The sequence below is a fragment of the Nannizzia gypsea genome, genomic scaffold (assembly GCF_000150975.2).
Source record: "Nannizzia gypsea CBS 118893 supercont1.4 genomic scaffold, whole genome shotgun sequence".
Lineage (NCBI taxonomy): Eukaryota > Fungi > Ascomycota > Eurotiomycetes > Onygenales > Arthrodermataceae > Nannizzia > Nannizzia gypsea.
In genome coordinates this window covers 1145003-1170002 of record NW_003345198.1, presented here as the reverse complement: position 1 = coordinate 1170002, position 25000 = coordinate 1145003, and the positions used below count along the sequence as shown (strand labels likewise).

At 48.6% G+C, this 25000-nt stretch overlaps 10 protein-coding genes across 10 annotated transcripts; 4 read left to right on the top strand and 6 right to left on the bottom strand.

Moving 5' to 3' along the window:
- Window positions 1-151: 151 nt before the first annotated feature.
- Window positions 152-1544, top strand: MGYG_05095 (hypothetical protein; the record flags this gene model as incomplete). Its single annotated transcript, XM_003172455.1, has 8 exons — window positions 152-394; window positions 452-489; window positions 547-584; window positions 641-720; window positions 781-863; window positions 918-1063; window positions 1118-1318; window positions 1381-1544. The coding sequence occupies 8 exons, from the start codon at window positions 152-154 to the stop codon at window positions 1542-1544; spliced, it is 993 nt and encodes a 330-aa protein (XP_003172503.1).
- Window positions 1545-1957: 413 nt separating this feature from the next.
- Window positions 1958-3289, bottom strand: MGYG_05094 (5-azacytidine resistance protein azr1; the record flags this gene model as incomplete). The annotated part of the gene is made up of 2 exons (XM_003172454.1): window positions 1958-2603; window positions 2664-3289. The coding sequence occupies 2 exons, from the start codon at window positions 3287-3289 to the stop codon at window positions 1958-1960; spliced, it is 1272 nt and encodes a 423-aa protein (XP_003172502.1).
- Window positions 3290-3773: 484 nt separating this feature from the next.
- MGYG_05093 (U4/U6 small nuclear ribonucleoprotein Prp4) lies at window positions 3774-5527 on the top strand (the record flags this gene model as incomplete). Its single annotated transcript, XM_003172453.1, has 3 exons — window positions 3774-3815; window positions 3907-3940; window positions 4002-5527. The coding sequence occupies 3 exons, from the start codon at window positions 3774-3776 to the stop codon at window positions 5525-5527; spliced, it is 1602 nt and encodes a 533-aa protein (XP_003172501.1).
- An 867-nt stretch (window positions 5528-6394) lies between these two features.
- Window positions 6395-7846, bottom strand: MGYG_05092 (F-box domain-containing protein; the record flags this gene model as incomplete). Its single annotated transcript, XM_003172452.1, has 2 exons — window positions 6395-7610; window positions 7722-7846. 2 exons carry the CDS (start codon window positions 7844-7846, stop codon window positions 6395-6397), a joined length of 1341 nt encoding a protein of 446 aa, XP_003172500.1.
- Window positions 7847-9359: 1513 nt separating this feature from the next.
- On the bottom strand, window positions 9360-9847 carry MGYG_05091 (hypothetical protein; the record flags this gene model as incomplete). The annotated part of the gene is made up of 2 exons (XM_003172451.1): window positions 9360-9507; window positions 9552-9847. 2 exons carry the CDS (start codon window positions 9845-9847, stop codon window positions 9360-9362), a joined length of 444 nt encoding a protein of 147 aa, XP_003172499.1.
- Window positions 9848-10648: 801 nt separating this feature from the next.
- On the top strand, window positions 10649-11494 carry MGYG_05090 (J-type co-chaperone JAC1; the record flags this gene model as incomplete). The annotated part of the gene is made up of 1 exon (XM_003172450.1): window positions 10649-11494. One exon carries the CDS (start codon window positions 10649-10651, stop codon window positions 11492-11494), a length of 846 nt encoding a protein of 281 aa, XP_003172498.1.
- A 1135-nt stretch (window positions 11495-12629) lies between these two features.
- Window positions 12630-14228, top strand: MGYG_05089 (hypothetical protein; the record flags this gene model as incomplete). The annotated part of the gene is made up of 2 exons (XM_003172449.1): window positions 12630-12661; window positions 12827-14228. 2 exons carry the CDS (start codon window positions 12630-12632, stop codon window positions 14226-14228), a joined length of 1434 nt encoding a protein of 477 aa, XP_003172497.1.
- A 973-nt stretch (window positions 14229-15201) lies between these two features.
- On the bottom strand, window positions 15202-18959 carry MGYG_05088 (cytoskeleton assembly control protein SLA1; the record flags this gene model as incomplete). The annotated part of the gene is made up of 4 exons (XM_003172448.1): window positions 15202-15230; window positions 15305-17068; window positions 17122-18643; window positions 18762-18959. The coding sequence occupies 4 exons, from the start codon at window positions 18957-18959 to the stop codon at window positions 15202-15204; spliced, it is 3513 nt and encodes a 1170-aa protein (XP_003172496.1).
- Window positions 18960-19651: 692 nt separating this feature from the next.
- On the bottom strand, window positions 19652-21460 carry MGYG_05087 (hypothetical protein; the record flags this gene model as incomplete). Its single annotated transcript, XM_003172447.1, has 2 exons — window positions 19652-21283; window positions 21359-21460. 2 exons carry the CDS (start codon window positions 21458-21460, stop codon window positions 19652-19654), a joined length of 1734 nt encoding a protein of 577 aa, XP_003172495.1.
- A 624-nt stretch (window positions 21461-22084) lies between these two features.
- On the bottom strand, window positions 22085-24698 carry MGYG_05086 (oligosaccharyl transferase stt3 subunit; the record flags this gene model as incomplete). The annotated part of the gene is made up of 6 exons (XM_003172446.1): window positions 22085-22358; window positions 22421-23555; window positions 23608-24201; window positions 24278-24358; window positions 24456-24479; window positions 24569-24698. 6 exons carry the CDS (start codon window positions 24696-24698, stop codon window positions 22085-22087), a joined length of 2238 nt encoding a protein of 745 aa, XP_003172494.1.
- Between the last annotated feature and the right edge of the window lie 302 nt (window positions 24699-25000).

Sequence of the window (25000 nt, the reverse complement as noted above, 5' to 3'; positions counted from 1 at the left end):
GACGCTGACAGCTTTCCCAGACGACAGTTATAACAGATACCGGCAAGATAAATATTTTGAACAGTGATTTCACACTCTTGAAACATGTAGAAGGTCCCTGTATTCCATATATTCTATATACTATTGATACAGGATAGCGTACTCAGCCAGGATGCTGTCTTCCAAATCACTCTGTGCGGCCACTCAAGCGCTGAGATGCCCTGGATTCAAACCCCAGACATGCCTGCAGAGAAGAGTTTCTACCTCACCTGTCCTCGCAAAGGGCGCAGCTGGGAAAGGAGCAAATGCTCTTCTACTGAACAAGCAGAGCGGCCTGGGCTTCGCAAAGTCGAATGCCCTTCCGCCAAAGCCACGGAAGAAAGGAGTGACCGAGATTCGAGGACCTTACTATGCGGTATGGCTCTAGGCCGAATGCTTCACTTGCTCGATACTGGCTAACTTTTCGATCCAGGTGATGGGAAAGAGATACCTCTCTGATATATTCGAGACGTAGGGCAGTCCCTGTCTGCATCAGAGATGAACATCGAACTGCTGACAGCAGCGTAGGATGGGCGACTATGTCGACGGCCTCAAGTTCTCAGGAGGTTAGTCAAGTCCGAGTATTCTATATCTTCTCCTTCAATGCGGCTAATTTCGATAGGATCATTCTCTCTCTTCCATGAGGACAAGTTAAGAGAGCTGATTGATATTGCTCATGAGAACGGTGCTTATGTTTCAACCGTAAGGACCCCCTTTCCTCTCCTACCTATGGAGTCAGCTTTGGTTGACGGGATGAGATAGGGTGGATGGGCAGAGCATCTCCTAACTCACCCAGATAATACCACAATTATGGATAAATACTTCCAAAAGTGCAAAGATCTCGGGTATATTCCTCCATTCAACGTCTTAGCCAACCCAGATCTAACCGATACACGCAGGTTCGATGTCGTTGAATTATCTGCTGGTTTCCTTTCGATTCCGGAAGATGACTGGTTACGACTTGTCGAGAGAGTCCAGTCGTACGGCTTGAAACCAAAGCCAGAGCTGGGAATCCAGTTCGGTGCCGGAGGAGGCACGTATTCCCGTTCAAACAGCCGTATATAAGCTATGGAAAGCCGCGTCTAACATATCTGTATAGACACCGAGACCAGTGAGCTCGAAGCAATAGGCACAAGTGACCCTGGGAAACTTATCAACCTGGGCAAAAAGTTCCTCGACGCTGGTGTTGAGCGTCTCATGATTGAAAGCGAAGGCATAACTGAAAATGTCAGTGAATGGAGAACAGATGTCGTTTCACAGATCATGAAGGAGCTGCCTCAGGAAAGGGTTATGTTTGAAGGTAAGGCTATCCTTCAGCATTGTTCCGTTATCATATGTAGAGCTGATTCATTGCTCGCGTAGCGGCCGACCCGAAGGTGTTCAGTTGGTATATTCGTGAATTCGGCATTGACGTCAATCTCTTCGTTGATAATTCACAGATCGTCCAGCTGAGCTGTTTGAGAAGGGGTATCTGGGGCACCGCAGACACCTGGGGTAAAATCGTCTCATATAGACCTGAGGAGTGATTATACCGCTCACTGTCTGCACCAAAGGTATTTCCCGGCACAATTTTTGGTTGATGAATTTGACATCGTCTCTTCCCAGAACTTGTCTATAAAAAACGTCTCTATTTGAGATCAAGGCACCTAATATTATATATTTTATACATCATATATTGTCTCCAAAGTCCAGCTTGCCGCCCGAGTACACAAAGGAAAAGCATAAACGCAATATGCATCTTCACACAGTGAAGAAGGTAAAAAAGAGATGCCCCGTAGTATGCAATTAAAGCTGATAGTCTAAGGGAGGCCCAAAGGAAGGAATCAAAAGGCTTTGCTCGAGCACAATTCAATAGGGTAAGATGGCAGTAGATAGCTGATTGAGCTTTTTAGCGCTCGTGGTAAAGGGAGAAAGTGGGTATCGAGGTTTTTAGTATAATTCATGAGTTAGATGTAGATCGACCTTCTTCGACAGCTACCAGAGCGACAACCGTGATATCGTCCGGCTTGCCTCCCCGGTAGTGATCCCATGGACGGTGTCTCTGATATTCTTTTGCGAACGGCCCGTCTCGCCGAAAGTCCATGCTGGCAATCTTAGCCTCTCCGGCTATGGTAACGGCTAAAAGTGCTTGTAGGGTATGTCCCTTGCCCTGAGGGTCCTCCTCCTCAGAAGCAGCAATTGCTTTGGTAGGCTTTATCCGGTTGTTGCCGAATTTTAGACCACCAGGCTTCGTCAGGGCTTCAAGGTCATCCGACGCAGATATACCCATATCTGCCGTGCCGGTCCATGCCCCGGTGGCCATCATTCGAGTCGTCACTAACTTAAGGACTTCTTGGTTGTTCAAATTATCAAACACCCCGTCCGTGGCAAGGACCAGGACGTCTCCATGTTGTAGCGAGCAGTTGGTCACTGCCGCGTCTTGAGGCAGGTCTTCAAACTGCTTTCCACCAAACAGATAGGACTGCCGTCGAATCAACTCTGGAACGGCCGCGAGTTGGTATGGCGTATTAAAATCATGGGTCTGCGGTACGGAGTAATGGTGGACTGCAGCCAGGCGGAAGAGAAGCGATCCAGAATCGCCGAGACTATACAAAAACGGTCAGCTTAGCATACACATAGTGGGATATGAAGGTAGTATTGCATACTTTGCGAGCTGGACTGAACCGTCATTCCGGGCTACTCCAACACAAGCCGTACTACTCCCAGCAAAGACTGCCTTATCCATCAATGTCTTCTCATATCCGAGCCGCATAAGGGTCATAGCTCGTAAGCTCTCGGGGGAGGACTCCCAGTTCAAGGCTGTTTCTGCCATATGCCCGCAGAAAGAGTGCGAGAAGTCCGCAGGATCAATCCCTGATTCACTCCATCCGCCGACTCCGTCTGCTACTCCAAAGGCAAGAGCCTCATTATCGTATCCAATCTTGCTGATGAAGAATGAATCCTCTCCACTATCAGGCCTGTTGGCTTTCCGGTCGTAATAATTCGAGCTCTGTATTCCTAAAGCATCGTGAACCTGCGGGTGGAAGTTGTAGAAGTTCCTGTCCGGACTGAATCTCCGCCCCTTTCCAGACGACGACACCGCCAGTCGAAAGGATATCTTGGGCCGTGATTCCAGTGGGATCGCACTGCTAAACCCTCTCCTGCCTCCGTTATATTGTCTTCCCACGGCCGTCACGCGAACTCGGGATGTTCGAGGTCGAATATCATGGAGACCAAATCGTTGAAGCCGGGTAAAGCACAAAGCCCTCGAAGAGAACGTCACCGTCGCCATCAGAAGTAAATATCCAAAATTCCCGTGTCCTCCCAGTCCGCGGCCGTCCGATTGCCAGATTCTCCTCTGCGCATTTGCACAGCGTAGCCCACGGTTAAGGAGTTCAAACACGCGCTGGTTGCTGTTCGGCGGATATTCAGTATTTAGATAGAAAATATCACAGCCTGGAAAGGGGTAAATCCTTGGCTTTAGGGACTGATCCTCAGATTCCGATCCCTCTGGGCCCTTCTGGCAGTCTTTAAGGAGTGTGGTCGGGCTGCTGGCCGTAGGTGTTTTGTTGCCAGGAGTCTCGTTTGGCCGAAGAAATAAATATAAAGAGTCGTCTTTGTCCCAGCCAAGAAGAAATCTCACACCAGCCGCAAAAGAAAGCTCACGGCCAGCTTCAACCCGCTGCCACTGTTTGCTTTCGAACAGCTTGTGCCGCCGTCAGCTTGCCAAATATACTCCGAATAGCTTTAGTATCTGACCCGGAAGTCAAGGAATCATGCATCCCGCACGGCGCGCTTATGTGGAGGAAGCGCAGGAGGTAAGCAAGCAGCTCTCTCACCTTATGCCTAACGCCAATATATAGATCAATTGACAGAAGCTGATTTACGGCCATCATTTGGGATTATTAGGATACGGACATGGGAGTAGACCTTGCGAATATTCGTATGTTTCCTTTACGGCTTGTTGTTATCCACGCGCATTTGCTAACGGGTCTGTTCAATAGCCGTGGACCATGACTACGAGTTACCCTCAGCTACAGCAGGAATAGCTCCTGAGAAAGCTTCCGCTATATTATCTCAGTTCGAGCGAAAACGACGAGCTGCCGCTATTGCCGTACCTACAGACGATGGACGGGTAAAGGCCCGGTTGCGGGAATTGGGCCACCCAATTACCCTCTTTGGTGAAGACTCCACGGACAGACGTGACAGACTGCGAGAAATACTAGCAGACTTGGAAGAACAACAGGCTGCGGCAGGTGAGGCTGGTGCACAAGATGTTGGTATGGGAGGCATGGAAGCAGAGGAGGAGGATCAAGACCAAGAAGAAGAATTCTATACCGAAGGCTCACAGGCGCTGCTCCAGGCGCGAAGAGATATTGCAAGATACTCCATACCCAGGGCTAAGGCGAGAATAGAACGACAAAAGGCTGAATCGACCATACCTCTCCGAACGCATGTTAAACACAGAAAAGCAATAAGGGAGAAGCTTGCCAATTTTGAGTTGTACGGTTCGCAGATTGCGGGAGACAGACCCGTGAGCATCACCAGGTTCTCCCCAAATGGAGATATATTGGCAGCAGGTAATTGGAGCGGAGGTGTCAAACTACTTACGGTGCCAAATTTGGAAGAAAAGGCCACCCTACGAGGCCATACGGATCGAATTGGCGGTATATCATGGTTCCCAGGGGCCACCCTGCCTGAATCGAATGTATCCGAATCGTCTTTGAACCTTGCCACAGGAGGTGCTGAAGGGAATATCAGGCTTTGGTCTCTTGATAAAGATACATCTATTGGAACACTTTCTGGACACTCTGACCGAGTATGCCGTGTTGAATTTCACCCGTCAGGGCAATATCTTGCCTCTGCTTCTTTTGATACCACCTGGCGACTGTGGGATGTACAAACGAACCAGGAGCTTCTCCTACAAGAAGGCCATTCACGTGGAGTTTATGCATTAGGATTCAACACGGATGGCTCACTTCTAGCTAGCGGCGGTCTTGATAGTATCGGACGTATTTGGGACCTACGTACCGGTCGAACCGTTATGATTCTAGAGGGCCATATCCGTGAAATATATGCGTTGGATTGGGGAATAGATGGACACCGTATCCTGTCGGGGTCAGCGGATGGTTGGGTCAAGTGCTGGGATCTCCGGCAAGTTCGTGGTAGTGGAGGAGTAGGCGCACATAAGAGCGTCGTGTCTGATCTAAGATGGTACAAGGGGAGTGACTCGGCTTCTCTCCTTCCAACTACCTTAGCACAGGACCAGAATGGAGACGCGATGGATATAACGCCTACTTCAACGAAGGATCAACCCGAACAGCCTCCTCAGCCCAAGAAATCAGGGACATTCTTTGTTTCCAGTGGCTTTGACAAGAATGTCAACATTTTCAGTGCGGATGATTGGTCGCTGGTGAAATCACTGCAGGGCCATTCTGGAAATGTCCTAAGCGTTGATATAAGTACCGATGCAAAGTGGATAGCAAGTTGCGGACACGATCGAACTGTCAAGCTATGGGGCATCGAATAATATGTTTTGAAGATTCAGCACAGATATAATGCCCGAAAGCTCGACTCCATGCTCCATGACCAAGGGTTCAAACCGTATTTTTCAATCACGAGCGCCTCTAAGGAGAAACCGCGCCAATTCCTACAGTGTGAGAATACCCAACGAGAGATACGTGCATTCAAGGCCCCGGTTTTTACCTGTGTCCTGTATCTATCAGCTCGTCGACACTCATTCCCGCCGATGTGCGTACGGAATCTGGCGGCTCCCGCTCTACAGTGCCTCCACACTCTGCAGTGTTCCCTGAGTCAAGTACGATACTAGATAGATCTAGCCTTCGTATTGAGATATGATGACAAAAATATACGTATGAGAAAAAGAATAAAGCTTTCAGCATCTCCTAGTGTAACACCACCACCACCATAGCCGAGAGCGGCTATGGGCCTTTGGTTACCCGCGCGGGTAGCCTAACCAACTAATTACGGCCCGTTCCGCTCAACTTAACCCAACGTTCGGACTAACTGTAGGAGTTATTCAAACAAAGCACTAGCTGGAGGAGCACGATCAGCCAGCTTTTATTTGTTCCATTGTTTTCCGTCATTGAGTACCAGTGCCAACCCGTCTAACTAGCTAGTTAAGGTACGGGAATGCTAGTCAATTTTCCGACAAAGGTAAGTAATGAGTATGTCAACTGGAAGCAATTCTAGGAACTTGCCACCAGAAGGGAATGATAAAATCTTGAAAATCAACATTCTCTTGAAGCAGGATGGAGTATCATAAAATCTATAGTTAAAGTCGCAAGATAAACGCCGAGCAAAGAGAAACATGCAACAAGGTAAAATGAAATGAAATGAAAAATAACAGCGCTTGTCAAATTTGATTGCTCGTATATCATGCCTGCCATTTAATCTTCGCATTCGTTCTAGCACAATAACTACAGCCGAGGCTGATATGTGCATCATTCCACAGCGTCACAAAATCCTCATTGGGATGCTGTATAAGTAATTGCCGTCTAGAGATTTCCTCGATTGCCGGTCCAATCCATATCTCAGTCATTAATGGGGGGTAGTGACAGTCACCACTCAATGCGTCAAACACCTTCAAGGCCTTGGAGTCGTTTCTGTACATGTCCCAGTCCACCTGTGTCTTGCGCATAAATTCTTTTCTCATAGCACGCTGATTGCTTCCGCCCTTTTCGGCAGCAAAGAATTCCGTGACTCGTTCCAGGCCGGAGGTAGTAAGTAGCATAATGATAAATTTCTCGCATGATGTCGTAACAGGTGTCTCCGCAACGAGAACTCGATGGAGGGAAAATATCAGTAGCCGTATACAGTGGTGAGCTGATATTAACGCCCGTGAGTCGATGAAAGGGTAGGCTTGGAGAATCCTTGTTTGAAGTGCGCGGTACATTATTGACCGATCACGAGGCTGGACTGGTACCGGGAGCTTTCCTGCTTCGAATGCTTCGTAAAGGGAATCCTGTAATTCTGACCGTGCTTCATCATACTTCTTCAGGAAAAACATGGTATAAAACCTAATGATATAAATATATATATTAGAATTAAGCTTGGAGAAGTCGTGAAACAGCAGGTTGACTTGCATAAGAGGAGTCAGCTTCGACTGAAGAAGGGCACTTCCACGTTCCAAAACCTTCTGCTGTGTTGGTTTCGAGAGATGTGATAAGGACTTCACCCAGGCAGGGTTCTCCTCCATGAACCGGTCTAGAACATGATCTGCAAGGTAGTATGATAATTTCGAGCAGACTTCCTGTCTCCGACGTAAGTCTGCGAGATACCTAAAAGAATAATGCTCTCGGCGATTGGTAGCTTCAGTAAAAGGCGGGAATAGATCGGACAGTAATATCACATCGTCCTCAGGCGCCCTTGTGTAATGGTTCGGCTTGTGATCTCGAGACGGCAGGGTCCCATGCCGCCGGATACGCAAGTACTCTCTGGTGATAGCCTCTTCGTGAACCTGCAAAAGATACCAGAATTTCCGGCAAACAAGGAGCAGGCTGCCTAGATCCTGGAGCCGGCAGAGACCGAATATGTTGACAACCAATTCAACTGGTAGTTCATCCCAGCACGAAAACGGCTTGCCTCTGTTTCTATAGTCAATGGTTGTCAGGACACAATGCTATTCAAGTAATACTCAATTTTCCGCTTCACCCACAGCCCTGGGGGTGCGTATAACGTTTGTAATGGGGAAGAGCTCATACAGAGGCTGGGTATCCTGTTGTATCACCCCGTTATGGTTCTTTCTTAGCCACGCTAGCTTCGCCAGGCTGGCTTTCTCGAAAGCAGATATTGATTTGCGAGCTCGTAACTCGAATGAAGCAGCCATTAGTTAGCGGTGAGGAGTCGTCTGTACAATGCCCTCTGGAGGTTGACAGGCGGAATATGGATATAACTAGTGATTAATGTGGTCTTGTTTCTCCCTTCAGCATCATACATGCCCGCTGTGATAGGATTCCATGTAAAGCTCGCCCTCTGGAGCTCTTTAAATATATCGGTAACCTGGCCGGCCTGAAACACCTGGTTGGATGTGGGCTGTGGGGTTGTTTGGGAAAGCCATGATGTATCGTAATGTAATGCATATATATAACTGAGTAAGACTGACTAGTTGCTTATTACGTTTGCCTCTTTCTTTTTCCTTGACTGCACAGCCACAGGAGGAAGAATGCAGCGCAGGCAGATATATTTATTTATCTGGCGGTTGCTGGTCGAATCTTGGACGATCATGTAGGACAGCGTAATGTTAACAGGCAGTTATCGATTCGTTCCTTAGCCGGGATGGGCTATATTCTGCAACTACCGAGATATTGACCAAGTTAAATAACTAATAATATTTGAGAGCATACTCCGTACCAGTCAGACGAATCTTATCGCAGAATTATGACCAGTTATATTCCGCCAATGTAATAACTAACAACCTCTTTAGTTATCCAGGATAGAGAATGCTTACATCTTACTGGAATATACTCACGACCACCACCGTTATTACTCGGTAAAATAACAAAAGCCGTTTCAAATCCTGGCCTATGGTAGTGGACAGGATAGCGAAGATTTTTCATATTGAAACAGGGTTGAGCCTCAGCCCTTTCCCATCTCCAACGTCTGGCCACAGTTATTTGTCGGGGCTTCATGGGAAGCTTCCTGCTTCTGCTGTCCTCATTACGTCTCATGATTATCCGCTCTGGGCCGGGCTCAATATTAGCTCAGTGTTCGGGCGCTGCTGGTGAATTGTAATAAATATTTGACAGTCGATACAGCGAGACTGTCAGTCTGGGTGTCACATCAATGTTTTTGGGTGGCTTCGACTGGCTGGTTAAGCGATCTCGAGGTTTCAAACTTACCACGGCCTTGTTCGTTCGGATTATTGCCAATGGACCAGAGTAGAGCTTACAGAGCGACTCGATACATACAGTGGCGGAGGGTCAGAATCTTTGCAGCTGATGCATCACGGAGCAGATTTTCTACACAGGGCTTGCCAAACCCCGAGTAAGGTCCGCTGTATGCTGCTAGCGAGGCACACCTAGGGAGACATGGCTGTGGTGGTTGTGATTGTCAATCCGCCGAGAAACCCAAGGCCTCTAAGAGGGTGGAGGCTCCCCTGTCACTTGACCTAGACTAGGCCTTTAGGTACAAATGACAATTGTCTTGCGCGTTAGATTTCGAGGTTGAGGTATCTGTCCAGTAACCATAGAACAAATCCATGACGCATCGTTGAACATGGACGTGTTAAGCTGCTTTATCAAATTAACGATCATTTGTTCAAGGGTATCCAGGAGCCCATTCTCGGAATAGATAGAAATGAGTCTGCGTCAGTGTTATAGTGTTGCGCCTGTATCAATTTGTTATTTTCCACTATAATGAATTTCTGCTACAATGGTCACCTGCATTTTTTCTGTCCATTTCTCAACAATATATCCGGTGGCCATCTTTGGGAAGGTATTAGCATACTTTTGGTAGTAGATTAAGGCAGGTACCCAAATCAAACTCGAGCTAGAAGTCAAGTTATCAGCACCTTTGCCAATGATATGGCGAACCGACCTCCAATAAATTTCGGCTGTACTGTACCGGGAGTCCGTGAAAGTTGATGTTTCCCGTAGCAATGCCGTGCGGCCTTCTTTGCAGATTTTCTCGACGCCATGTAGGTTATCCAGGGCGACCACATTTCGGGGTATTGGCTCACGTCATGCTTTACGTTCGCAGCTTCATTGTCGCCAATCGGACACCAATCCGTAAAGGTGTAGGTGTATCCCGGGCGGGAGCCATGAAGTGCATCAAATGCGGCAACGATAGGGCTAGTAAGGACGACTGCTTTTATGCCTGCCTCTTTCATTATTGACTCCAAGGTACATATATTGTGCCTTGGATAGCATGGCCAAATGCGCCATCCATCGTCTGGTCTAGTACAATGGCAATTTCTAGCTTTCCACTTGGAACAAAGGGTTTGGAGGCAGTATGAAGCTTTTTGAGCCACCGTCCCACGTACGCGGGTTAGGATGTGGGAAGACAACAGCTGCGACACAACATGCCGTGCGACATGACCGTTAGCACCAGTTACAACGACCAAACCGGAACCCATGAAAGACATGAGTCTAATATCTCGTGTCCTCCAGAGGGCATGGCCTGGGTATTGAAGAAGGGTTATAAAGTAATAGGCTCCGGTGTATGCATAATCCTAGCATCATGGTTGTATTATCGGATTCCTGGTGATTGACACGCACGATAAAAGAATGAGCAGTCTATAGACGGCACAAAAAATTCTGGGTCAATCACCCATGGGTATCTGTCTCTGTAAACTAACTATCAACATCGGTTCGTAGATGTTCACTTGAGGTTGGATTGGAAGTAAATAAAATAAAAAATAAAAATAAAAACTGAGCGGATTAAATATCACTAGACTCTGGTAATATCCATTACGTAATGGATTGCGCTGATTATAAATCAAGTTATCTTATCTTATCAGATTCAGATCCGGATGCAGATCAGATTAAAAAAAAAGCTGCATCCTCAACATCCCAAGTTGAAGTGAACAAACAGCATTGCCATCAGCATATACTCATCATCTCGCACAATACCTACAGGAATAGATATTGGAGGAACCATCTTGACTCAGGATCTGCTATTTTTGTCTAATATGCACAAGAAGATTCCTTCTTCCGCCGTCTTCCGGCTTATCGGGCCGACACCTGCTCTGCGACCAGTAAACCCAACCGTCCGGAGAACTGCTCAAGGCAGCAACGAACAATGTCTTCTCTGTCAGAGCGGATTATACAGACGGCCCCCTAGCTCTCAGTCCCGCCAATTCAACACATCACGCTCTCTGTCATTCAAGAGCCCTATTCCAAGGGCTGCTTCCCAACAGGCAGACCCTGCCTCACAACCAATTCCCGAAGACCTGCCATCAGGTTTAACAGCAAAAATCCCTGACATTACGACCCATTACACTATATTCCCCAAAACTCTACCTGATGGCCCTCCACCGAATGGCTCATTTGACATTTCTCTGCCAGAACTCCGCCGCGAGTTCCTTTCCCTCCAAGGCTTTGCACATCCGGACAAATTTCCCGACGGGCCGGCAAAGCGAAAAGCGGAGGCCCTTTCGTCTCGAATCAATGAAGCCTACCGTGCGTTGGGTGATCCATTAGCTCGTGCGCAGTACCTTCTCGCTTCCCAGCATGACATCGACGTGACAGCTGAGGATGGCGCCAACAAACACCCACAGAGTCCAGAAACCTTGATGCAAGTTATGGAGGTGCAGGAAGCCGTTGAGGAGGCCGAGGACGAGAACATAATCGCCGACCTGAAGGTGGAGAATGAGGAGCGGATTTTGCAGACGGTGAACGAGATGGGCCAGGCCTTTGAGTCGGGCGATATTGACAGTGCTACGATGCTGTGCTCGAAGCTTAAGTTCTGGTACACGATTCGAGATGGACTGAGAGAATGGGAACCAGGCTCCAAGAGTGTGAGGCTGGTCCATTGAGATGCCGCAGGCTGTCTTGACGATTATGGGGTAGATTGGGTACAGCCGGTCTTGTAAATAATGTACTTTTCAACTAGAATGTATACATATGCCTAGAATAGAGCCCATTACGGAATTGATACCATGCAGTTCCTGTGTTTAGTTGGTAATTCAACGCTTACTCCGTTAACCAACTTAACTGTACTGTGGGTGGAATGTGCCAATTGACCGCGCATCAATTCTTGATATAAACACAACACAACCTCAGCAACCTCAAATCCTGCCTACTCTTCTCAACTTTCACAGCTTTCACGGCAGCTCGGGTAGGAGAGGCTTACCTTATGCCGGACAAAATGACAGTAAGGTTAGTCTGAAACAGGCCGGCCTGGGCTGTCCGTCATGGTGAAGTGTTTATGGAGTGCATATAGCGCGCTGAAGGGTGCTCTCCACCTCTGCGCAGGCGTTTAACTATCAGTACCTATACCCAATTATCCAGCTTCGCCGTCAAGACGGATTTGATTTGTCCCTCGAGCTAACGTACGTTCTTAAGCTGAGAGCTCGAGCTGCTACCTGCCTGCGTTTCGAGAAGCCATACCCTCGAGCCAGCCAAGATACGGCAAGGTATGGCTGCAGTAATAGCGCGCCCATTGGGCATTCATCCGTTAGTGGATTGACACCGCAAGTCTGTTCGTCTCCGGCCTTGCATACAGTAGCTCGTCGCTGCAAGAATAGAGGAGAGGATCGCATTATTGTGGATTTTACAGAAGGCCCTGCCGACCTGAGACTCGCATCTGCAGCCTCGAGGCTGGTTCGAGACGGGTTTCTGCGTCGCTCACCTACACGTATGCCGGGCGGCAGAGGGCCATTTATGCAGGAGCAAAGATCCTGTAGCGTCAGCATCCCTTTATGCGCCTACCTTGCGGTGTTTAAGAGGCATTCAAAACTGCGCCGGCCGGGGGGCCATGACCCGAAGGCTTTATAAGAAGGGAAAAAGCCGCCGCTGCATGCTTTCTTTTCCTCTCACAGAGACTACAGCCTGTTCAAAAAATTTTTCAGTCGCGTTTGTGCGATATTTCACTTAAATATCGACAACTGCTTTACGCGCCTTTGACTGCTAGAGGAGAGAGTTTGCGCTCTCTATTGACGCTCGCGCAACATGGCTTCGGTTCCAGGCCCAGATTACAGAAGGTACGCTTTAATTGCCGTCAGCGGTTAGATCGGCTATGGGAATCTACATTATGGCAGTATTTCCTACTGTCATTGAAGAAATACATCCTCTATACGGGAAAATATCCTCCGTATACCAAATGGAATAATCCGCTGACCAGCCGTGGCCTTCTTCTGGACAAACAGTATCATCAACTCTCCTCAGTTCACCTTCCTGATCGGACCCGGCCATTCAAAAGTCACCATCCAGTCTGGCCTTGCCAAACATGTCTCTCCCCGGCTCGATGGGTTGATGAACAACGGTCATACCCGTGAATCCAGGCACCGCATCGCGGTCCTAGAGGACGAAGATGTCGAGACGTTCACTGGCTTCTGTGAATTTGCGTACACTGGAGATTACACGGTTCCAATTCGCGAGGCCAGATCTGATCAACCAGAGAATTCAGAATACGGAGAACCTTCCTCTCCAGCTGCACACCATCATATACCACCACCGGCGCCGTCACCCCCTTCCTCCCCAAAAGAGCCACGGCCAGAGGACTCTTGCGCCATCTGGGACGACGAGGATGAGCTCCCAAAGGAGGAGCCTGCCCTTATTCAGCCCCAGGCACTCGTTGTGAAGGAGGACCCTCCGCCACAGCCTCAGGAGGAGGAAGATGAGGCAAAAGGCGCCGCTGACGCTGGGAAGAAGGGTAAGAAGGGTAAGAAAGAGAAGAAGGGAAAGAAAAAGGCAGTTGAAGAGCGTCCTGCTGCGAACACTCTCACTCCTCCTAAAACCCCTCCACCAACTGAGAGCAAAGAAAAGCCCAAAGATGTTGCCGTGATTGAAGAGAAAAAGAATGAGCCAGTGACAGCAGTGGTTCCGTTTCAGCAAGAGGAGAAAGAAGAGAAACCGAAAGAGAAACCTGAAGAAAAGCCCGAGGAGAACAACACGGATTCTGGCGATTGGTTTGAATTTCAACCGACTCAAGAAGAGTCGTTGCTCGGGACATCAAAGTCCGAAGGCTCCATAAGAGGAGAGCCTTTCTTCGCTCTTCCATCTTCCAGACCTGCTGGAGTGTCTATCTGGGATGAATTCACCGCTATTCAGTATCCACAGTACGAACGCAGAACCCATCTACCAGGCCATTTACAGGCCAACAGCGACTCCCGCGAAGTCCCCTACATCCTATACCATGCGAAAATCTATGTCTTCGCTTCCCGCTACCTTGTTCCCGCCCTTGCTCAGCTCGCCCTGACGAAACTTCATCGAGAACTAGTCTCGTTTCCTCTGCGAGGATCTGGCAATGGGCATGGAGACAACGGCACTATCCCCCATGTTTTGGAGTTACTGCACTACACATTCAAGAATACTAAGCCATACGACCCGAGATTTCCGTCTCTAGATGCTAGTGCAGATATCCCTTCTGAGAGAGAGAACCGACTTCGCAAACTCACTACTCACTATGTTGCGTGCAAAGTGAGGCAGCTAGCTACCTATAGACCTGATGTGCATCATGCCGAAGTTGGAGACGCTCCGCTGACTTTCCGTGATCTCTTGAATAAGACTGGAGAATTGGCCTCCAATCTTGTCTTCCAGTTGATGTAAATGGACCTTTTCGACGTGTTTTTTGGTACCTTTTCCCTTCTCTTGTCATGCTCTGTTTACGCCTTCGATTCCTTCTTGTTTGCAAGATATCCCTTTTGCCAGCCTGTTCTTGAGTGTTTCTTGTCCATGTGTTTTATGTTGAGGAGTTGGCCTTGCCAGAAAACATGTACGCTTAATGACTCTATGTGCCCCTGATATCAATGAGAATACGCTTTCACTTACTGTATAACAATTTTACCGCACCCCAGGTGCGATATACTCCGTAGACTAGAAGTATATGAGTGAAGTGGATCTTCATGCGGCATTGCTAAAAATAATACAAGGTCGTGGCAAATATATTCGGTTCGGAAGTGTATGCATGTATAGAGCTGTGTTGGATTGATAGGAACCGTAGGTTGCTGGGGAAGACAACAAGTATGCTAATAAATATAAAAAAATTTGCAGGAATAGTCATAAATCAGCCAAAGACTAAATTCGAGAAATATATAAAGGTGAATTGAAAGAGCTAGGGGTAGCGAAAGATGGACCCGGTAAACAAGTATTTCTCAGGAATAAACAAAGAAAAGAGGTGGTGACGGAGAAAATGCTGTCTATAAGTGATTATCCTAGTCGACATGATTACACGGAATCATGCAAAGGCCTAAGAGACAGAGGAAAAGATCAAGTTGAAACAAACTATGGGCACAAGGTCAGGTTAGACGGTATGGAGATTCCTGGGAGTCGGAGGGAAGGGGAAGGAAGGAAGCTTGAGAACAAAAGAAAAGTAGTAGGTTAGACAGTGATGCGGATCCAATGAGCAATTGAATAACTATTCGCAAGTAAAAATGTAAGAATGGTTATTGCTAAACCAGGGTTGAAAAGGTTCTTTATTAGGGAGATGGAAGGCGGTGGAAGGTAAGGATGAGCAATGATATCGTTATTCTTTGTGGAGTCATTCGTAAGTAGATCAAAAGTTCAGATGGATTGGATCGGTCTAGGCAAAACCAAATGGATTGGATGGGGCTAAGCAATAGGTTAGTCGAGAGAAATCATTGTAAATATCATACGTGGCCAAAGGTTAATATAATATAACATACTTGCTTGAGCGAGATTTGCCTTTCCAGTTGGCTGTGGCATGATTTTCTTTGCAGCAGCATCTTTGTGGACACCAAAACGTACGGGAGGAGCTGGGCCCGTCTTTTGAGGAAGAAGTGGTGCAGCGGCAGGCTGCTGTGGAATTGGAGGTGGTGATGGGGTAAAGCTTGGATTGATTCCAAAACCGTTTGCACCTGTGCGCTGGGGCTGTAGGGGAGTGGGGAGAACGGAGTTGATAGATCCCGTTGGCATGGGCGGTTGCTGTTGCTGTCCAAATTGAGGATAACCCGTGGGTTGAGGAGCCAAAGCCGGGAACCCTTGCTGCGCAGGCGAGCTGGTCTGGAAGGGCTGTTGCTGGCCACCCATGAACTGCTGGGGAGAATTCATAAAAGGTACCTGAGAACCAAACTGGCCGGTCATTCCTGGAACCTGAGAAGGGAATCCTGTTGGCTGAGGTGCCAACTGCTGCTGTTGGAATCGCTGTTGATTGAGTTCTGCCAGGCTATGGCCGGGTGGAGCTATGTGTGGAGCCGTGGATGGGATGCCAGTGAGTTGGGGTTGTAGCGGCTGTGTTACAAAGCCGTTTGGTGCTGGTTGGTTATTGGGTGCAGAGAATGGTCGAGGGGGTGGTGGAGGAGTGAGGAACCCTTGATTAGCTGCTGTAGTAGGGGGCTGAGGGCGTTGTCGAGGTGGCATAGCAGTTTGCTGGGGCTGGAGTTGGGGTTGGACGTATCCAGTCATCTGCGGCGCAATAGCCTGCATCTGAGGCTGGCCAAGTTGTGCAAAAAACTGAGGGTTTGCGCCTGGATTCTGAGGTTGAGCTGCTGGTGGTGCTTGAGTAGCTGGAGGTTGGGTGACAGCCGGCTCAGCTGGTTTGGCAGCGGGGGCTGGAGCGGTTTTCGTGGGCTCTAAGGGGGTCTGGAGCAGGGACAGGTCTGCCATAGCGCCAGTCAATGCTGGCTGGCTTGCTGCAGCAGTTGGAGCGGAGGATGGTGCGGTTGAAGCTGCAGGTTTAGTTGGGGTCTTAACCTCCCATGCATCATCCTCGAATCCTGTAGGGCCGTCTTTCTCCTTGTCTGTTGATGCGCCTTTCCCTTCAGCGGGCTCGGATTTATCTTTAGGTGTAAAGGCTTTTGGATCAACCACGTCGCTGGCTTGAGATGCTGGTGTAGGACGTCCCTTGCGAGTGTTATTCCGTAAGGCACCACCAGGACCGGAAAACAGACCCCCGGCAGCAGGCTCTTCATCGCCATCCGCAAATGTGACATTCCGACCTCCCTTAGCCTTCCGCTTGTATTTCTCTTCAACATACTTCATCACTCTTATTATATCTCCTTCCTTCAATCCCAAGGTGCGAAGAACATCCGAAGTGATATCTGGGATGACTGATTCGTCCATTGAATCCTTGGTAAAGTTGCTTGCGTACCGTTCGCACTGATGGGGTCCAACTCCAGCTCTCAAGAAGAAGTCGAACCAGTCGTATTCCGGCTCCTTCTTGATAGAAGCGCCTACAACTTTGCGCTCGCTTCCCATTTGGCTACGGCGGCGGATATCAGATAGAGGTTTATCTTCATCAAGAGACTCACCAGTAACCTTTTCAACATATTCCAAGTCTTCAATAGACATCTTGGAGACTGGGACAGCAATTTTTACGCCATTCTGCTTGTGAAGGTGCATTTTGCCGTCTGCCAGACCAATGAATTCGGCAACGACGGTGAAGGTGCCGGACCTGTCGGTCCATTTTCTCGTTTTTGCGGGATTCGGCTCTATGTGATGTTAGTGAACTATGCATGAAACCAAGTGGGATTGCTGAGCATACTTGACTTTGATGATTTGCTCTCTCGTCTCGAGCGCTGTGACTGTTGGTTACCATCAATTCTTCCAAGACTGCTCCGTCTGCGCGGCAATTTCACACCTGGGCCTACCTCTATGGACCCTGTCCCATCCGAGTCTTGTCTCTTTGAGGACCGGGTTGACTGTTTAGCTAGACGTGCTTCTTCTAGCCTGTTTTGTTCAACGGATGATAACCCAGCATTTACGCCGGATAATCCTGAGTCCGCAACTCCCGTTATTTCGATGTAGCTGCTGGGAACGACACCTTCTCTTCCGTTCTTTACCCGTCGGATCATCCACCATTCTTCGGACCTGGAGTCATCCAAGATGATAACTTGATCATCAACACCCACAGAAACTTCGTCTTCACCTTGGGCAACAAAATCATAAAGAATAATTCCCTTCTTCTTGGCTCCGCTGGTGCCAGCTGCTATAACCTCTCTCAATCCTTCGGCCCTGAATCCGCCAGAGATCTCACCGAGAGCAGCCACTATCTCCTGGGCAGTATCTTTGGCTCCAGCATGGAAATCGACGTTTTTACTGGGTCGAACAAGGTCGACAAACACATGTTTACCCTCAATAGAATAATGCTTTAGTTTTTCGGCAGTCCATTCCTGGAGAGGGCCATCCTCTGACTTTTCTGGCGATATGAAAATGGTTCCAGCCGCAACATTAATTCCAAGGGTTGTTGGCATCTTCTTCCTCTTCCCCATGATTGATATCATTTCACTGATGTTATATATGTGGTATCCTGAGGGCGATGTTGATGTATGGCGGGGATAAATGTCATCTCGAAGAGCAAGCCTACTATATGGAGGAGAGGGCTGGACACCTCCTGTCGATTCTCGCTTGAGGGAATCATGTGGAGACAGTGCACGAGATCCCTCACGGGAAAAGCCCGTTGGCGAATGCAAATGGTCTCTAGGGGATGGAGGAGGTCGATATTCCCTGGGGGAGGGCAAATGTTCCCTCGGAGATTCCTGTTGGGATGGCGGTCGGCGTGGAAGGGCAGGAGCTGGGGCTTCTACCTCGTCGTCCTCATGCGCGGGCTCTACTGTTTGTGCTGCTGCTGGGGATTCACGAGACGGAAGAGGAGGGACAGCTCTAGATTCGCTTGGTTGTTGGGTGTGTAGTATTCCAGCGAGGGCGGCGGCTGGTCCAGCAGGTGCTTTTGGAGCTATTTGAGGAGCAGGGGGGGTTTCCTGTTCCTGTTCCGGTTCTGGTTCAGGTTCAAGTTGAGCCTCCGGTTCAGGCTCTGCGAACTTGACCGCTTTATGGGTTTCGATTGCAGGAGGTGCTGCAGCTTCAGCTCCAGGCGCTTCGATATCACCTATCACTTGAATATAATTCGACGGAGCAAACCCATACTCGGAGTTTACCTGGACCAGTGTCCAGTCAGGGTCAGAGGTGTCAAAAATTAAAATATCAACATCGTCTGCAAACGACACCTCTTCGTCCGTTTGTCGCGTATAATCGTAGATGGATTTGGCTTGCTGAATTGGTTGTGCCTGTAGCCATAAGATGAGTAGCACAGTTAGTTAAAATCAGGACACCTTCCAATGGGCAACCATACTGAGGATGGCCTCAGGTAAGAAGAAAGCGCAATAGGGGTAGGGGGGGACGCACCTCTTCCACGTAGTTATGAGGGATCAATCCGACAGGCTCCTCGGATTCAAACTCAGTGGTTTTTTTCTTTGCTTTCCACCAGCCGTCGTCTGACGACTTATCCAGTATGTACAATAAGTCACCTTCTGCAAAGGCTAGCTCATTCTCTCCTTGTGGTGTGTAGTCGTACACAGCAGTGCAGACACCTTCAAAGCCCATCTTGACCACCTCCCACAGCGATAACCAACGGTTTCGGTATCCTCCTCTCCAGCAGCGCGTTTAATATCTTCCCTGGTGGGAATAAACAGGTATATGCGGCCCTTTGGAATCTGGTCTGGGCAGTACGTAATGCACGTTAACGGCGGTGTCTCTCGGTAGATAGATTAGCCAGGGCAGGCCGGGTAAGACAGACAACAGCTTTCTAGAGCAGCCCCTAGAGACGAGAAGTGGGCGACGGCGGAAATATAGGCGGCCGGAGTCCTATAAATGAGGCTGCCACTGCATGCTCCAGACAGCTACCGGTGGTGAGGGGGGTGCGGGAGACTCGGTAGTTAGGTGTCCTCGAGCAATGCCAACACGCGCAGACGTAGGGATCGGGCAGGCTTGACGGAAGACACAGCACTGCTACAGCGAGTCTGTCCAGTTGATTGATGCTGGTGCAGCGTTCGCTGGCTGGTCGCTTCGTATAGTTAGTTGGAGAGAAGACGCTGTCTCGAGGTCGCCGATGTTTCTCGATGTTCGAACTTCGCAGGCTGGGCGAACTGTTGGATGTATTTTACGTGACGCCAATACACGGGCTAAACATATGGTATTGTGGTATTTTACAGCGCTAATACGAAAGATTACCTAAACATGGCTCGATATCTAGAAAAAGGGAGACGACGAGGAAGAGCAGATCCAAGATATCAATTCTACAGCTCGTCCTTCTCGTCCTTCTCCTTCTTATCCGCCTTATCAGACTTGTCAGACTTGTCGGCCTTGTGGGGTTTCTCGCTCTTCTCCTTTGCCACCTTGCTATCGGTTTTGTATGTTTCATCACTGCCAGCTTCAGGTGCAGTTTCATCTGATGCTTCCCGCCCCTGGAGTTTGCGCAGCATCCGCACTTTGTTCGGCTTTGGCTGTTGCTTCTTCGTGCTCTTCTTCTCCTTCAGCTGCTGCTGCTGCCGATCCTTGAGCTTAGTCTCTTTCTTCGGGCTGTCCTTGTTCGCTTTGCCCTCGTTCTCTGTCTCGGGCTCTGCGTCTCCTTCTTCTCCTTCTCCCTCCTCTCTCCCCACATCATCAAAAGGATCGTCAATAATCGCCCGTAGTCCCTCTCCCCTGCTTGTCGAGATCTCTTCCAATCGCCAATCTTCACCGTCCGCAGCTTCGTCCAATTCCTCTTTCAGTCTCTCGAACTTCTCATTTGTCACCTTGTGCTTCTTCAGTGTTTCCTTTGATATAATTTTCACCTTTCCTCCTTCGCTCCTTGCCACGACCTTAACCTTCGGCTCCCCACCGACTCCGAACTGGTCTTTTTCAATTCGTTTTCCGTCCTTACCAACTAGTTTCATAGCACCAACTTGGATGTCTCCAACCGTGACAAAGGGCTCATCGGTACCTTCAACCAGCTCTCTCTTAGCCTGTGCACGCTTGGAGGCCAAGGCCGCTTCCCAGATGGAGACGTGCTCTGGCAATATTATCTCCCGGCACTTTATACTGTTCGGCTTCTCCACTCGCGGCGGCTGGAAGGCCACATCGTTGCATAGTCGTGGAGTGTAGACCATCATGACATAAGAACACGTTGTAACCTCCTTAATCCATGCAATATGCTCGGGAGACTGTGGATGGCAGTGAAACTGCACTTCAATCTTGCGGGGCCTCCTTGTCAAATCACAAATAGTGCCTCGTTCAAGATATTGAACCAAGTACCACGACTCCCCCTTAGTTTGCAAAGCAGCCACCTCAGTAGATGCCGCGGTAGGCTGCCCAAGTTCTGAGTTCTTTTGGAATCTTCCAAGGACGTAAGTTTTAGAGTCCGGATCTTCGGCCGGCGGATAGACAGGCACCCCTTGCCCGGGAAGACGTGCATGAAACTGCCGTACCTCCTTCATGTAACAAAAAGAATATGACCACCAACCAGCAGCATAGTACAGGCATTTGCCTTCCAGGTCACTAAGCAGCTCGAGACCCCGGTTGGTTGCCCTTGCCAGTTCAACTGCCTCGTCTTCCGGGTTAGGTGTAGAAGTAGACGTATTCTCCTTTCCGATAGGTGATACATTCGGAATTCCGCAAAGAAATCGTTGGCCGTCCAGAACCATCTCATGATAGGAATCAATTGTTATATCATCCCCGCCTTGCTTCAATTCCTCATCCTCGGCTTCTGACCTGCCGTGAAGCGGTGCTTGTTCCGATAGATCAGACCTGTCGTCCTGGGAAACGATGCTTGGTGCATCTGATGGCTGAGAAGGCGTCTTTGTAGCATCACTATGTTTTGACTGAGCCTTTGCAAGCCGTAGTCGTGCGTCCGACTCTAGTATATATTCGTCAGGAAAGATAACTTCAAACTATAACGAACAGCATTGTTAGAAGTCTGGCCTTCTCCGATTGCATATCTTCCGGTAAATAGCATTCATACATACCTGAGGGTTAGCTAACACATCATCCTGTAGGCTAAATGGCTTGTGAGCTGCAAACGCAACGCTTGCGCCAGCTAGTAGAGCTGCAAGCGTGTGGTGTCGCATGTTTGATAAGGTATTTAGTGAAGCCCGGGCGGGCAGCTTCTCGTTCGTTCAATTACTATCGGTGATTCGAGTCAAAATATATCTTAATACCCCGTAGCATGACCCGTGTATAGAGAAAAGAATGAATTGGCTTTGCTGTTCGTCCAGGTCGTTTGGTCAATTTATTGATATGAAGCCATGCTTGCTTGGAGAGGGAGCGACTGGGCGGATGCGCATAAGTTCTATATGGGCAACCAATGCTGAAGTCAGTACTACGTAGTCACACACCAAAAAACGTTCCATGAGCTGTGTCAACTTACCTAGTTATCAAACTGTATATCAAAGGATGAACTGGATGTTTTGCGGCTTTCTCAATTGACTGAAAGGTGGCTCGTTCATGATTACGTAAGAACTACCTAGCAAAGCCTACGACGTCATCTTTGATAAGATAAAAGAAAAGAGGGAGGTCAAAATACAACCCTTGGAACTATGGGAGAAACGGTGTGAAATGTATGTTCCAAGGGTATTAGGCTCTAGTAGATACCTAGGATAAAAAATTTCTATATAAAACAATCCGTTAGAAAGACAGGAATCTCCGATAAACCTAGATGCGCATTTGTTTTCATAAAAAGCAGGTCAAGTTTTTTATTCAGTTCGCAACACTGGTCTCCCTCGCTTTTTGCTAGCAGTAGTCTTCTTCTTGTGCCCTTTCTCAAATGCAGTCGCACTTCCATGGTCTCGACCTAGATTATCGAGGTCCTTCACCTTGTAGATTCGAATGATCCAGTTCTCACTAGTGAATGCCTCCTCAATCGTGGTGAGTTGAGGCCCTTGAGATGGAACTCGGACACCACGGACACGGTCCTGGGCTTGGCCTGGAGGAAAAAGGCTGTTAAAGTTATAGTAGGACATTTTGTACCTGGTAACAGCTGTTAGTAAATGGGGTACGCCGTGAACCGAGCTAAGCCAGGAAAAACTCACATTAAACTGTTGCGCATAGCCGGCGTGGCATGCTCGTCAACGCGATATTCTCCGCGATCCGTGAAAAAGTTTCGTTCCTTGACCTCTTCAGGCCAGATGCCCTCCGCAATACGGATCATCCACAAGAATTTGTTGATGTCGTCTCCAGAGTATCCTAACAGACCTCCGAACACGACGAGCACGTAATCCACGTCATGTTGTCTCAAGATGGGATAACTGACTTCCTCACTGGAACTCATTGCTTTACCAACTGTGGCAATATGGGTGTTGTTCCAGGTATTGTTATCGACTAAAGTTGGTCGATCGGCCATACCTCCAATTTGATAGCCGTAATCCCACCAGGCCATAATTTTCGAGTTCTTGGGGGTGTTTTGTCGAAGCCAGTAGTATGCCTCGCGGTAGTCGTCAATAATAAATTGGCTGCCGTCGGGTAATTTGCTGGCTAACACAACAGAGGGAGATGAATAAGCGTTGGAAGTGACCCATGTACAGTGAGCAACGAAGAAGAGAAGATAAACCAGAACAGTTCCAGACACCACTAGCTTTGAGAAGTTGGAGTAAATACCCACAACCTTATTGCGGGCAATGCGTAGACCTCCCTGAGCTGACTTGTCACCAGATCCTTGTTTTTGGGTATCCGGGTTGGGGGAGTCAATACGCAGATAGACATCCAGTATCTGGGACAGGGCCAGTCCAGCGGCAACACAGACAACAGGGGTAAGTGTTAACATCAATCGGACCATGACTCCAGCAAAGTAACTCGCCAGAACAGCATAGATGATAACAAAGACATGCTCATCCTTGAGTCTATAGAAGCACATATATACGCCCGGTGGGAACAGCCAGATCATCATGTTCAGGTCAAAATAGAAAGCCGGCCAGGCGGTGGGCTGATGTTCTGAGACGGATGCAATGATGGGGATGTGAATCTTTGCATAACCAGTGTCCCACAATGAATAGAATCGACCACTCCATGGTGCAATAACTCCTGAGACGGTTAGAAGTACCAGTCCAGCAAATGACACGACGAAAATCAAGAGGACAAGGCTAGTAAGGACCGTCTGGAACTGTTTGCTGGGGACTTGGGCACGTAGGAACTCTACAAAGGCAACAATCTGAAGCAGGCCGAAGATACCTAATTCAATGGTTAGCAGGATCCAATTTTGGACTGTACCAATGTTGCTTACCAAGGGCTGCCATATGATCACTGTTTCGAATTGGTAGGAAACCAACAAATGGAACTTGCATGCTGGCGAGGGTCCCCAGAGCATACCATGTGGTATAACTGATATACAGACGGGAGGTGTACCTCCCCATGCAAATGAGAACAAACACATGGAGAGGGATCAAATTGGTAATGAACACATATCCACCCCAGGCGGACACCATGTATCCATAGAACAAAGCTGTCAAAGCACCCCACATGATCGACCCATTCTTCACAGCCTTGATCCAGAGGAAGAATGTGAAGACCAGAAGGAAGATGGCAATTGCTTCGTTATCGTAACTTCCAGCCACGGAGCGGGAGATATAGCCTGGTGCAATTCCGACAAAAGCAGCAGCGAGAAGGCCGGCTGATGGCGAGGGAGCCATCTCAGTGGTGAGGAGGTACATGGCCAGAGCCGTCAGGCCAGAGAAGGCGGGAGCAAGTAAAACGCATACGTTGCGAATGTCGACGGGGAGCGAAATGAGTCGGAGGAGTTTATAGATGACACCACTGGTGACCATTAAGCCAGGGTAAAGAGTGCCACCAGTGACACGTCCAAGGGGATGCCATGTTCCTAGACGGCCCTCCGTCAGTATCAATGCCACTGTCCTAGAGCAAGAGGAATTGTATGAGGATGCGGTGCTTCTTACGGTCATCAAACCAGTCCCAGAACTTGTAGAAGCCATTCTCAACGAGGTATTTTGTAGCTCTGAAATTAAACCACGGATCGACTATATCAGCGCATCATGGTCAGTTACAGGCTGTTTCGTAGAATAATGGGATATATCGTCGGACTGATAGCCAGGTGGTGGATAAGTGTAGCCGTACATTCATGGATGATACTTTCGAATCCTATTAAAAGCGACAAAACAGTTAGCTACTCTGTTCTATATCGTGTTACAAGGTTAAACCGGGAGAATTATGGCGATGTCTATCCATACTTATCACACTGAACAATCTGCTAGCGACTGCAGTTGCGGCGATGAGCAGCAAGATAACGACACGCAGCAGGCCACGGGTGTTTTCAGAGGTGCTGCCCTTCAGAAACGGCTCAATTGCACCGCTGGCCATGGTGGCCCAACAAAAGAAGACGAGCTGAACAGAAGAGAAACGAGGCAGACTTGACTGTTGCGCTCATCGATCAGCTTCAATATTGTCTTGCTGGAGCTTCGTCTTGCCCTTCTACTTGGTTTAACTTAGGTAACTATGCGAACGCAACACGCTGGCTTTGAGCTTAGTCAGCACATCTACAACTTTCAACTTTCGATGCTTTGATCTCTTCTTTATCAATCAATACAAAATTCTCGCTTGTTCAACTCACCCTCCGAGACTTCTGCTGTGATCTTCCCAAGGAATTGTGATGCTTTCCATCT